Here is a 14,077-nt window from a genome sequence, read left to right as displayed (position 1 = left end):
CTGTGTGTGTGTGTGTGTGTGTGTGTGTGTGTGTGTGTGTGTGTGTGTGTGTGGAGGGGTGCGCTGTGGGGGTGTGTGTGTGCCGTGTGCATGGATTTTTAAAAATCCACTTACTCTTGATTCCAGTGTTGGACTTCCCCTCCTCTCCCTTAAATACTGATGAAACACAAAACCTTTTGGGTTTTGGTTCTTTTGCTTTAAACATTATTTTAAATACACCTTAAAACAGCCATTTAGTTCAGCCTCCCCGATGGATGCCTGGGTGGATTTCTACTGCTTGGGCCGCCTGCAGGGCCCCCCAGCACAGTAAAGAGAGGCCACAGATTCATAGCGCCCTACGCAATCTAGAACTGCTCCACAGTCGGCTGTGAGAAAAGTCGAGGTGGGTGGGGGCAAGCCGTGTGAACACGCAGAACTCACCCCAGCCAGCTCCTGCCCGCCTGGGAGACGCTGAGGGCCAATCGTAGCTGATGGGACTGAGAGCAATGCCCCTGTGGTGTCCAGAGCCCTGGGCGGCCAGTCGGATCTGGGAGCTCAGTGTCCAGACCAGGTGATGGGGGTGAGCAAGCGGGGAGCCGGTGTTTGTATTCGGATAGCCCTGCCCTGCTAGTTGTTTGGTCAAGGTCACATTCATAGAACCTTGCAATGTGATAACTGCCACTTAAAAAAAAATAACCCAAACAAGGAAAGCCCCAAAGCACAGTGCACACTTCCGAAGTAGGTACCACGGTCCTTCCCACATTGCGGGATTTCCTTTCCGTTTTTCTCCCCAAGGAAGCAAGAACCATGATGCAAAATTCCGGGTGAGTTTGTCCCTTTTGTCAGAAACACGACCTCTGGAATCCGATCTTAAGTTCTGGCTGCAAAGCACATTTCCAGCATCTGGGCCAAAAGATAGCCCCATGGGCTCCTGCTCGGGGCGTGGCTGTGGTTCTTGCTGCAGGACTGTGGATGGAGTGCGGCCCTGGCACAGAGTAAAAGTGGGACAGGACTCTGTCAGTAAAGACTAAGGTGTACGGCCTCTGCTGCACCTTGCAGGGACCCTGCTTGGAAGTTGGGGGGGGGGTGTCACGCATCACCTCGCCAGTGCTGGGGACCAGCTGCGTCCTGGGGGCGGCACTGGCCCCGGAGGGCTGTGCAGCTCCCTCCTCATCCACTGTGGGAGGCTCTGCCTGTTTCTCTGAGCCACAGAAGTGCTCGAAGGTGAAGGAGATGCTGCCAGAGGAGCCACGAAGAGGGAGGGGGAGGAGGAGGATGAAGAGCCTGAGTCGGAGCGAAGGTCGCTCAGCGCCCCGTCCTCCCCGGGGGTGTATGTCCCTCCAGCGTGGCCGAGCATGGCCTCCAGTGCTGTGCCGAGGTGGAGGGCCCTTACAACGTGCTCGTGCTTTCCTGCATCACGGATAAAACTCCAAGTTGTCTGATAGATGATGGCGGTGACGGTGGAATGGCGGCGGTGGTGACAAGCCGCCTTCCCTTCTGGCGATTCCACTGGGCCGCTCTCTCCCTGCCCTTCCACGGAGCCCCCTTACCTCCCAGGGGTCTCTCCAGCATCAGCAGCATTTGGCTGGGAGGACCCGCTGGCCCTGGCCTCCGAGGCCTCCCCCTCTCCCGGGGCCTCAGCTGCCCCCAGTGGCCCCCATGCCTGCAGCACACACACCTCCTCTTCAAAGCCCTTCACAGTGTGAAAACGCCTCCAGAGGGTGTCTCCCATGTGCCACCAAGTCCTTCCCTTGGGCAGCAGGGCTGGTGCCGTTCCCAGCCCCCACCAGCCGCTCCTGCTTCCCTCCGCCCCCAGGAGCTCACTGCAGTAGCCCTTCTGGGGAGGGGTGTTCAGGGCCTGTGGTTGGAGTTTGTGAGTCTGGCTGATTTTCTTTCTTGGCTCCTAGAGAGCTGGTCAGACGGATCGGCCGTCTTGTGGGGAGTTTGGGAACAGGAATGGGGCAGGAATCAGAGGGGGGTATTTCAAGGAGAGGGGAGAAAGAACAGGGGACAGACAACTGGGGTAGAAGTGTTTGGTTACAGGTCAGCTTTTCCTAGGGACCCACCATATCCATCCAGCCACGACTCATAGGACCCGTATGCATCTGTTTTGGTCTCCAGGACTCGTCTTTTCTCAAGTTGCCCGATCAGAAATTCCAGAAGACCTTTAACTCCTTTCAGCCTGGTCCCTGGACTGATCTCGGCCCCAGGGGCACATCCTCCCTGCGTTCCACCGCAGTCACTCAGTTCCTGTTCTCCCCTTTGCCCTTCCTAGGCACGACGGTGTGTCCTCCCTGTGACAACGAGCTGAAATCTGAAGCCATAATCGAGCATCTCTGTGCCAGCGAGTTTGGTAAGAAAGCGTCCCTGGCCGCCTCCGGGAGGTTGGGCCTCCCTGGCTGCTCCCGGAGCGCGTCCCTGGTGCAGAGCCTGTTGGATCGTCTTTTTGGAGATGTGTATTCTCTCCCTCCATCCTCCCTGGACGGCTGCTGTTCTCAGGCAGATGGAAGACCAGATAGGGTGGGGAACCGGCCGGTTTTTATGAAAGTCAAACTTGACTTCTGTTCTTCCGCGTGTGGGATCACTGGGCAGGTTTGGGGGGACCTTCTCGAGGAGTGGAGGGAGGCAGGCTTGGGGAGAGCTGTAGAGGAGCGGGGGGGCGGAAACCAGGCGGCTTGGGCTGGCCTCTCGGCACAGCTCTTCTTCCGTCCACCCCTAGGTGTCAGCACCACTCTGCCCAGGATCTGGGAGGGGAGCATCCATGCGCTTAGGGCATCGCCTGCAGGGGCGGGCGGGTAGTGGGTGCGGGGCTCTCAGGTCCTTCCAGGCCAGGAAACGGACTATCCCACAGTGAGGGGTTTTCCCTCCCTTCTTCGCAAATCACTCTGGGCTAAAAGGGAATTCTGGATCTGTACTTGCAGCCCTAGGAGAAGGGCTGGATGTGGCCCCGGGGGCTGATCTCAGGGAGCTTCTCAGGGACCGTCCCTGGTAGTCTGCCCCGCAGAGGACCGAGCTTCACACACCTTGGGAGGCTGTCCTCTGGAAAAGGAGACGTGAACTGCATCCTTTTGAAGGGCCGACTCCCTCCAGCCTGCCTCTATTTTATATGAATGCTGAGAAGTGACTGCAGCCAGGCCTGCTTTGCCAAGGACAGGTTCTCACGATTCTGGCCATTGTGTCCCCGAGGCTGGATTTCTTACAGAATTCCTCCCAGGGAAAGCATGATGGTAGGTATGTGACGTGAGCCTTTACGTCCATCCAGGGCTACCTACTCTGGGTTTTCAGTAACCAAGCGTAATAAAGTACGTGCAAGGGCCTCGTGCTGGTGAAGTGCCGTGTTGGAGAGCTGCACACGTGTATGTGTGCACATGTAAGCCGAAGGAAATGGTACAAGTGACAGGTGTAGTCTCAGGGTATTTGTCATTGTGACTGAAGGCAGGAATTGGCGAATTCTGACCCTTTGCCAGGGAGAGCTTGTTGAGAATGCACACGTTTTTAGGGCCCTGTTTCTGCATTAAGTATCTCTCCCTGCCTTCTTGGTTCTTGGTGAATGACCTCTGGGACGATTTCGTCTCCCAAGCCTTCCGCCGCCTGTGTTTGAGTCGCATCCTTTGTCCTGGTTGCCATTTTCAGTGAACTCAAATCAATTGTAGAGGGACCTGCAGCAGCGTTCCCAGACTCTGATGACCCTTCCGTCTGACGGCGGTGACACTTACTTGTTGGGGTTCACACCCTTGCTCCCTCAAGGGGAGCCCAACGCCCGAGAGGCTGCCGGGTCTCTGCGGCAGAGTCTGCGCGGCCCCAGCCTGTCCAGAATCGCAAGCTTTCCTTCCGCAAACGGCGCGAGATTCCTTCCCAAAGAGGCATTTGGGCATCGAGAAAAAGGCCAGAAATAAAATCTCTCAGAAGCCCTGATGAGAAGCCTTTTGCTGCGTGATTTGGGGGGGGGGGCGTGTCAGGAAGAATCTGCTCGGATGTGGCTGTTATCCCGAAGCATCCTTCCTTGCGGGGGGCCGGGGGCAGTGTGCATAATACTCAGGGGCCGCCTTTAGATTTCACTGACCCCTCTTCCGATAGTGTAAATCACCCCACTCACTTTTAGAAGTCGACTCCCTGACGTTCCAGCAAATCCAGGGACTCGTATTTAGAGCCCGCTCTGAAAGGTAATATATCAGCTGTTGTGTTACGTTCAGATGACTTCTCCCGGGACTGCGTGTGCAGAGGACGCGACTCAGATTCAGTGTGTCCGGTCGGTCACACAACATTTCTTGAGTGCAGAGCTCTGTGCAAGATACCGTGTCCTCAAATACGGACCTAGAATAGACGAAAATTTCATTAAAGAAATTTCTTCACCCAGACCAAACACGAATCGGTGATTTCCTAGGGAATCGTGGCGTCATAGAACTCACCGCCTGAAGGGGGCGCTGTGGAGACTCCAGGCGAAGGGTGTTCGGCGGCCGTGGGAAGGGAATCTGCATCTTCCCGTTCAGATTCTCAGTAACCCACCAACCTGCATTTGTTGGGGGCTTTAGTGGCAACTCGTTAAACTAGAGCTGTTGGCTAGACATGGGCTGAAGAAGCAAACCTTGGGAAAGAATTTGAATGTGAAGGTTGACCTTTGGGTGAAGGGGAAAGGTCTGGAGGGGGCTGGGGTAAGCCGCCTGGGGAGGGACATACTCTCCCCGCGGCAGTGGCTCCCTGCTCCCTGCGTGCAGGCGCTAGGGGTGTATCTTATTTTAATAACCAGTCAGGGCCTGGGCAATCTGATTAGCTGTTTGAGACTGTGTTCCTTTCGCCTGGAGATTATCTCCTTCTTGAGTTCCTAGAACTTTTGAATTCTCCTGGATCCTCCAGATCATCCTATCAAGTTCACTTATTTCACAAATAAGGCATCTGACTTGCCCCACTGGAGTTCTTTTACTCGCTGTTACGCTGCCTTCCCCCCCTTAAGAGAAGATGAACAGCCGCTGGGCTCCATAGTGGAGGCATTTATCTCCTCCGTGCTTGGGTGTCCCGGACGCCAGGCTTCTTTATCTGGATGCAGGAGAGACTTTTATGGGTTTTCTGTGTGTCATGGTCTCATAAGGCAGTAAATAGGATTTTTTTTTTTTTTCCTCTCTCTCTCTCTCTCTCTCTCTCTCTCTCTCTCTCTCTCTGCAGGGGCTGAGCTTAGCTCTGCCCTTCTCGGCACCCTGGAGAATGCAGCCTTGTTGAGAAACTTGTTTCCTAGCTCAGCTCATTTCAAGTAAGGGAGGTAGTCAGCCACGCTGATGGGATTCAGTTAAGAGACAAAGAAATGCAGCAGGGCAAGCTGACACGCAACAGAGAAGAAAAAGAATGCTTTACTCCCTACTCTAGGGATCAAACCTTGCTTTAAGCGGCCCTGACATCCCCTGTGGGAAGACATCAGGTTGTTGGAAGGCTCCCTGGGAGCTCCAGGAACAAGGGGTGCTTTCCTTCTGGGTCAGCACGCCCTCGCCCTCTCCTGCCAGTGGGTCCTTAGACCCCTGCCGCCCCCGTGGAGGTGGGCCTGCCCGGCCCGTCACCGGCTCCCTGGGCGGCACATTTAAAAAAAAAATAATAAATTTATTTATTTATTTATTTTTGGCCACGTTGGGTCTTCGTTGCTGTGTGTGGGCTTTCTCCTAGTTGCAGTGAGCGGGGGCTACTGTTCTATGCGGTGCGCGAGCTTTTCATTGCGGTGGCTTCTCTTGTTGCGGAGCACGGGCTCTAGGCGCTTGGGCTTCAGTAGTTGTGGCTCGCGGGCTCTAGAGCACAGGCTCAGTTGTTGTGGTGCACGGGCTTAGTTGCTCTGCAACATGTGGGATCTTCCCGGACCAGGGCTCGAACCCGTGTCCCTTGCGTTGGCAGGCGGATTCTTAACCACTGCGCCGGGCGGTGCATTTGTAACTCTCTGGCAGGTCTGCTTGGTTCTCTCCACCCCTGCACTGTACCTCCTCAGTTCAGAGCACATATTTCCCCCCCCCACAGCAGGGAAAAGCCTCAGTAGAAACACCTGTGGGCTGATTCTCAGGAATGCAGCTGGATCAGCCTGGATCAAGCACCAGATGTGTGACGGCCAAAAGTTAGATGGTGCAAAGTCTCTGGATTCAACATGGTGGCCAGGCTGCCTGCTGCGCTTCAATGAGAACGCCCGGCCCTGCTGCTTGTTTTCTCTCTGCTTTTCCTGCTCCATGACAACAGGGTGCTGCTGTTCTCTTTTCGACAGGTCAATATATTATTTGCAAGCTGCCACACTAATAATCCTGCTGTTAACAACTCAGCACCCATAACTGTCTTTCCTTCTGCTCAGCTTATCCCAGGGATGGGGGATCTGATTTATAATGGCTGTGAGGTTAGGATCCTGCCTCTGGCCACTCTCTCTAGCTTCTGGATCTGTAAACACCCTTAAGCTTTCCCGGTAGAAATGTGTGGAATAATATACTTCTGCTAAGACAGTTGAGAGCTTCCTCTTGTACTGGCTTCTCCTTTTTTTTTTTTTTTTTTTTTTTGAGAGTTCTGGTGGCCACTTCTTTAGCCCAGTGTTTTCTGGCTGTGGAAAAAGATTTCTTGGCCCCCAGAAATTTTCCTTGCCTTCTGGAAGCATGTTTTTCCCATTTATATGTTTCCTCATAAAGAGTAAAACTGTACACTGCAACACTAAACTGAGTCAAAGAGGAAAGGGAAAAAAATTGGCTCTCACCATTAGTGTTTGGGAGTATTTTCTAGAAGAAACATTCTCGGCGGTTTCTGGACCTTCACTTATTTGTTCTCACTCTGCTTTCAAGGTGTTTTGGCTGGGCTGCTGTTTTGAGGTGCATTGTTTGATTTCTTGCTAAAGGGAGGCTCAGCCTTTCCAAACTAAACCTTGGGTTTCCTCCCACAGAGGAGGAGATGGAAGCTGCCAGCACGGTAATTGCCACATCTGTAAGCTGCTTGAGAGCAGGATCTGCCTCTGATACCATATTTTACCTAACGTTAAGACACCCATTGATTGCGAGATGCACCATCCATCACGTGAGACGCCCCGCCCACAGAGAAAACATACTTCACATTAAAATGTGAAGAGAATCTGTGTCTTAGAATGAACAAAACAAGGCCTGTGTGTAGTTAAATCGTCCTTGGTATGGTGTCTTATCCACGGTAGGCATAAAATAAAAGTTCATTGGACGTGTGTGTGAATGACAGTGTGCGGGCAAGGTAGGAAGATGGAAATTCGCCTTTTTTTTGAGTGGTTTAATTTCCAGTTTATTTTCTGTTAAAGTAACTACAACCTGGTTTGATGTTGTATCATCTTAAAATTCACAAAGATAAATAATATAGGAATTTTTAAATCCAAAAATATTATAATAGAAAGTACGCATCTGAGTACAAATCCTAGATTTTCTACAGTGTGCATGGAAATGCCTTTCCTTAATGTTCACAATTGTTAAATGGGAACAAGTACATTTGTATCACAAGATTGGGTTGTATTTAAGTGAGAAAAACAATGTAAAAATTATTTAATATTAAAATGTTCCCAGATGACTAGAAATTGCGATAATTTAGACTTACTTTTTAACTTATTGTATGGGTAGCCGTTTTTTGACCTAACCATTGTATATCCTCTTTTTTCACTATTATCCCATCCCACCAGTACTTATGGAAAACCGGTGAATAGACAAAGGATATTATTCTGGCAGTAGATGCACCTTGTAGGCAAAAAGTAACAGAGCACTGGTTTTATTTTGTTTTCCAGTTTTCTTTCTTTTTTTAAAAACATGAAGTATAGTTGATTTACAATGTTGTGTTAATTTGGGCTGTACAGCAAAATGATTCAGTTATATATATACATTTTTAAAAATCTTCTTTTCCATTATGGCTTATTATAGGATATTAAATATAGCTCTCTGTGCTATACAGTAGGACCTTGTTGTTTACGGCCTTCCTTTTTTATAAAAGGAGAAAACTTCTTTCCAAATGAGTATGTGCAACTTGTTTATTAAATTCGAGGGAAACTGCTTCCCTGTTTTGGGTGACTGAGTGTATATGTTAAAAAAAAAAAAAAAAAAAAAAAAGCCCTAATATCTAGAAATCTAGTTCAGTCGAAGTAAAATTAAATAGACATGGAAGAAGGAACTGTAACCCCGGGGTGGAGTTGGTAGGCTGAAAACAACTGGTTCTTATTGTCACTGAAGGTCTCTAAAATACACAGCCCATCCACAGATCTGGAAACAGTTGGAAGGAGCCGTATGGCATTTCACATTCAGGGAAACATGGGGTCAGAGCTTTAAGTGCCCTGGAAATGCGACTCCCAGCTCGCGGCCTGTGGCCCCATCCTAAATCCTTCGCCCGTGGTGGGGGTGGCTTGTTCTGTGCAGAGACCACTGCTGAACCCTTGAGGGCCTTTAAAGCCCTCCAGTGGGCTGGGTGGGTCATGGTGGCGATTCCACGGCCTCCCAGTGGAGAGCTGGGGGCCCGGCTGGGGGAATCAAGCCCCGGGCCGTTAGGGCTGAGATCCCACGGGGACCACTCTGCGCTCTGAAGCCAAGTTGAGGCACCGCGAGGAAAAGCTGGGAACAGAGCCAAATTTCCCCCCTCTTGTGAGCACGCAGGACATGTAATTCTCTCTTGGCTGTACCTGGCAGCAAGATTCTTAGATAAGGCAAACGTCCATAGCACCACTTTTCTTTAGCATATTTGGCCCTGAGAAAGTATACCGAACTGAGAAAGGGCCCAGAAACCCAGGATGCACGAGTGGAGGCGGCACCCCTGGAGCTGAGTTCATTTCTCCCTCTGTCCCTGTACGTACGCCGGGCAACGATGGGAAATCTCAGAGCCTCTCCAGGCCTCGGTTTCCCTACGAGGTGACACTAATACCCAGCATCGGTTTGGGTGAGGAGTGGATGAGCGGGTGTAAGGCACGCAGCCCTGGGCCCCGCACACCCGCCGGACTCACTAACTGTTCATCCCGGGGGTCTTGGCAAGGACGGGGAGCCCAGCCCTCTGTTCGCAGCAGACGAGGCCTCCCTTCGCTCGAGGAGCAGGCTGTGCAGCTCCGAGGCTCTCAGTTGACACCTCTCCCGAGCCGAATCCTGTCTCCAGCCCTTCCCTGTCTCACATCCTGCTGGAGGCGTTGCTTTCTTTGACCCAAGACACGTGTTGGGGGGGGGGCATGTGACTGCTCCCTCTTTGTCGATGAGTCCAGCTCCGAAGACGTTATTCCTTGGGACGGTCGGTTGCCAGACCGTGGGGTCTGGGTGCCCTTTGACGCGCCCTCCAGCCCGCCATCCCGTGATTCTCCTGTTGAGCGGGTCCTGCCTCCCTGCCTTCCCCTCCTTGTTTAAAAAAAACTTATTGTGATGAAATATACATGACATAAGATGTACCCTTTTAATCCTTTTTAGGTGTACAGCTCGGTGACGTGAAGCGCATTCACACTGACGTGCCGCCGTCGGCACCATCCATCTTTGGGTATTTTTCTTCGTCCCACACTGAAACCCTGCACCCGAACGCTAGCCGCCCTTCTCCTTCCGCCCAGTTCCCAGGAACCGCCCCTGTACTCTGTCTCTAAGACTTTGACTATTCCAGGTACCGCGTGTAAGTGGAAGCCTGCACTGTTTGTCCTTTCGTGTCTGGCTTATTTCACTTAGCATCATGTCCTCCTTATCATTTGATGTGTATATAAACGGTCATGGAGAAGGGAAGCCAAGGGAAGGATTTACCCTCAAGTTCACCTCTGTTCCCTGGAGCCTTTCTGGGGGTGGGTAGAGAAGGAGGGGGGGTAGAGGATGAGCTGAGACAAGGGGGGCTGCTCGCCCATTTCTTTGGGTGCCGTCTTGCTCCTCCGTACCTCTTTGTCATTCTGAAGGTCCGCTGAGCTGGATGAGACCTCAGACATCAGCCAGTCCAGGGCGCTCAGCTTACAGATGGAGGAAAATAAGACTCGGATAAAGGAGTTAATCATCAGATTGCCCAGGGCCACTCTCTACCTGGCATCCCTTCCCGTTTTTGTTCCCAGCAGCTCTTAGCTGGGTAGCCAGTCTGAATTCCACCCCCTTCGTCCTTGATGTCCCGCCGTGCCCATCACGTTCTCATTCTGCCAGGAATGGGAGAGGAAGCTCTCTGGGAAAGGGCACTGGGTGCTCTCAGAGTTTGCCGGGTATCAACGGACTGATGTCTGTGCCTGACACAGGGAAAGAGCTCGGCGATCATTGGTTTCTTTGTGGAGGGGCTAGGGCGGTGCTGTTGAAAGAACATAGGCTTCAGGCCAGACAGACTTGGATGAAATCCCACCCTTATAAGCTGAGCGACCACGAGAAAGTCTCTTAACCTCTCTGAGCCTGTCTCTATCACCTGTGGACGGTGATTCCTGTGTGACTGTGTTGGGAGGAGAATTGGGTCAGTCAAGCTTGTTCAGTTCCTGGAACATGGCACCTGCTCCAGGCATAACCATTATTATCTCTTCTTATTGGAAAGAATTGTTTCAGGATGGAAATTGGCCTCAGTAGGAGGGTTCAAGCGCTAATAAAACCAGCTTGCTTGGCACAAAACTTTAGGAAAGGGAATGGAATGTCCTGATGAATTTCTGGTTAGGAGAGGATTGAACTGGAGAAATGTTTTACAAACCCCACTGGGGGAAACTTTAAAAGGTTGATGCGGCTTCAAGGTGCTGAAGGTCACAAAACCAAAACCAAACCAAGGGCTTCCCTGGTGGCGCAGTGGTTGGGAGTCCGCCTGCCCATGCAGGGGACGCGGGTTCGTGTCCCGGTCCGGGAGGATCCCACGTGCCACGGAGCGGCTGGGCCCATGAGCCGTGGCCGCTGAGCCTGCGCGTCCGGAGCCTGTGCTCCGCAACGGGAGAGGCCGCAACAGTGAGAGGCCCGCGTACCGCAAAAAAAAAAAAAAAAAAAACCCAACCAAAACCAAACAAAAAGCAACCCTATAAATACTGGAAGTTAGGCAGTCCGGGCTTTAGTGAAATGACACCCTAAAGTCACTGTAAAAGCTGGAAGTCATCAGAATGACCGCAGAATATGTAGAGCGTGGATTGAGTATTTGCTAATTCTAGGACACGCCCACTGAACTTTGTTCTTTTGTTTTTGAGTGACTTTTAGAAATCTTATTCCTGATATGAGTGTTTCTGCTCATAATTTATTGGGTCTAAGAGAGACCTTAGAGGCCTCCGTGTTGTCCCCTTCTCCCAAGCACTGTCTCTGGGGCAGTTTTCACGTTCTTTCCAGCAGCTGTGATATTTGTGATATGCACTCCCGAGAGCCAAAGAAATAGGCCATATTCAGAAGCAAGTGAGCATTTAAGTATTGGCAAATTTCTTCCAGTTTTTCAGAAATGAGCCAGAAGCTCCAATCTGTATTTATTTTTCAAAGGAGAGCAAATGGCCAAAGAGATGTCAGGCCCTCGCCCTGCCCCAGCCTGCTTGGAGTAGCCAATTAAACACGCATTAGCTTTGGAAGGCTTCTCAAAGCCCTGCAGATTGCACTTGAAATCTTTGTTTAGTCTCTCAGGAACACTGTCACACGGATGATTTATCAAAGAAAGTTGTTTATCTGGCAGTAAAATAAACTCTGGGCCTGTTCAGACGAAGATTTCCCGTGAATTTCTACCAAGGTAAACACTGGTAACTGGCAGATTGCAGATTCTGTGTGAAAGCCAGACGCATACAATAAATATTTGAGCTACAGATTTGCTGTGTCAGAGGCCCGGCCTGTCACCAGCACTGTCACTCCCGCCGTGCCCCGGACGACCTGGCCCTGCAGCCCAGCCGGTGGGCTGCCAGGCCCAAGGACTGGCGGGGCCCCTGTGTGCCCGAGCTGCCCCTGCTGCGTGGGCCTCCCTGGGCTCGAGTGCCACTTGGTGTGGCACCGGGAACTTCCTGGCTCAGAGGGGGCAAAAGCCTCAGTCCGGCTTCCCTCCGCATCACACCGACAACCCGTCCAGAAGTGGCCACCTTAGTTTGCTTTGCAAATAGACATTTGTTGAACCAAATTGGCAGGAGGCTGGGGCGTGTTGAATGATTTGGGAGCCGGGGCCGGGGCGTGGTGGTCGGGGGTGAAATCACCTTGAAGATTCTGCTGAGCTTGAAGGATGGGGGTAGAGGGCTGAGCTGCTTTCCCAGGGTCTCTGGCTCTGCTCGTTGGGGGTTGTGAGAGCTCCGTTTAGGAATAAAGGGGGCAGATCTAGCCCTGTGAGGGCGGCACAGGCACGTGCGCCCAGGACCTGGCTGGGTGAGGGAGGGAATGAACGGATGAATGGTGATGATGGAGTGAGAGGAAACGGAGCCTTCTAGGTCTTTCTGAGGGAGACAGTGCAGCGGCTATTTATAGTGACTTTTCAGGGTGTGGCTGCTGAGTTGTATACTGCTTGTTCTCAGACAGCCCTGGAGTCTGGAGCTTCTGGGTCACCCTGGTCTTGGGGGCCTCATGGAAGGCTGAGTTTGAAGGTGTTTGTGGGTACCACCTGTTATTGAGGCACCATCCTGGGTCCTGCTCATCCTGATTCCCTTGGTGGGTCAGGGAGGGGAAGCCAGGACCCTAGAAGAGATGATGTCACCTGCAAGGGCTTTGGGGGTTGGGGTCAGGGCTCACGTTTGAGGATTGAGAGGAAACGGTGTTGGTCTTTCACGGCTGGAGGAGCCGTGGGTGTGTAAGGCCCACCGTCCTGACAGCTCCTTAGGAATTTATGTGCAGGTAATGGATGCTTACTGGCCTGCGGGTATTTAGGGGAATAAAGGAGTATTTCTTTAGGGCAGGAATTAAGGGAAATCCTTGACAACAGATTCTGAAAGGATGTCTGTGAGTTGGAAAGAGATGCCAAAATAGTACATTGGCAGAGGGGAAAAATTAGGAACCAGCTTCCCTAAACCATGTTCTCTCTCATTCAGGCAGGATAACCAAGAGGGATTTTCTCTATCCTGCTTTCTCCAGCCCTTCCGTTAGCATTTTCCCCTGGACGTTTCCTTCTGGGAGTTCCTCAGACTTGTTCTCTGCTCTTTGTGAGCCCTTTGACAACGAGTTCACACTGGTGTGTCTTTCACTGCAAATCCAGCTGCCTTCTGGAGACGGCTTTAGGGCTGAAGGAAGTCCCTACCTCTGTGGCTATGGCCGCAGAGCTAGAATCGGGGCCTGGAATAAGCACGTGAAACCCTTCAGGCTCCACTGGGGCCTCTGGGAACCCAGGTCTGTGTCTGTGGCAGGGATGGCCTGTGTTCCCTCCTGTGGTCTCAGCTCCGCATCAGGTCCTGAACAGATCTGAGGACCTGCAGGGTGAGGCAGGCCGGAGCCAGGCTTCTCAGTCCCTGATCTCTTGCTTTAGCGATGGGTTCCAACCCTCAGGCCTGTAGGAGGGCAGGGTCTCCTGCGGGGGGCTGGATACATCCAGGGCGGCTCCCTAGAGGAGATGAAGGTTAATGGAGAAAGTCAAGGCAGGCATCCTGGTGTCAGGAGGTGAGGGCTGGGAAAGGAGTTAAGACTTGAAACAAATAGTACTTAAAAAAAAAATTTTTTTTTAATTTATTTGATCGAAGTAGAGTTGATTTACAATGTGGTGTTCATTTCTGCTGTACAGCAAAGTGACTCAGCTGTACATATATATATACTTTCTTTTTCATATTCTTTTCCACTGGTTTATCATAGGATATTGAATACAGTTCCCTGTGCTACACAATAGGACCTTGTTGTCCGTCCATTCTCTATCTAATAGTTTGCATCTGCTAATCCCAAATTCCCACTCCATCCCTCCCCTCCCCCGTCTCCCTTGGCAACGACAAGTCTGTTCTCTGTGTCTGTCTCTGTTTCATGGATACGTTCATTTGTGTCATATTTTAGATTCCACGTATAAGCGAGATCATATGGTATCAAATAGTACTTCTTGAACTGACAAAACCTGATTTGGGTAAACCAGCACAGGTAGAGAAGGTCATCTGTTGGTTCTGGCAGCTGACTCGGCGTCCTGTTAGGACTCGCTTCGGCCGAAACCCGGGGACTCAAGGGCTGAGTTGAGGTGTGAGGAAGGAGGTGGTCTTTCTGATTCCAGGTTCCCCGCTGGTAGGACGCGGGGGCGCCAGAGGGAGCAGCGGCTGGAGGGAGCAGGTGTGTTACAG

General features: G+C 51.7%; 1 protein-coding gene across 1 annotated transcript in view; it reads left to right on the top strand.

Annotated features, from left to right (window-relative positions):
- SFRP1 (secreted frizzled related protein 1) overlaps positions 1–14,077 on the top strand; it is a 44,033-nt gene that overhangs the window by 3,450 nt on the left and 26,506 nt on the right. The window contains exon 2 of the mRNA XM_059049521.2: positions 2,255–2,332. Coding sequence (XP_058905504.1) covers positions 2,255–2,332 — 78 coding nt within the window. The remainder of the gene's footprint in view (positions 1–2,254; positions 2,333–14,077) is intronic.

Source organism: Kogia breviceps, chromosome 20 (genome assembly GCF_026419965.1).
Source record: "Kogia breviceps isolate mKogBre1 chromosome 20, mKogBre1 haplotype 1, whole genome shotgun sequence".
Lineage (NCBI taxonomy): Eukaryota > Metazoa > Chordata > Mammalia > Artiodactyla > Physeteridae > Kogia > Kogia breviceps.
Note: the sequence above shows the minus strand (reverse complement) of the source record. Positions and strands in the feature narration are given on the sequence as shown.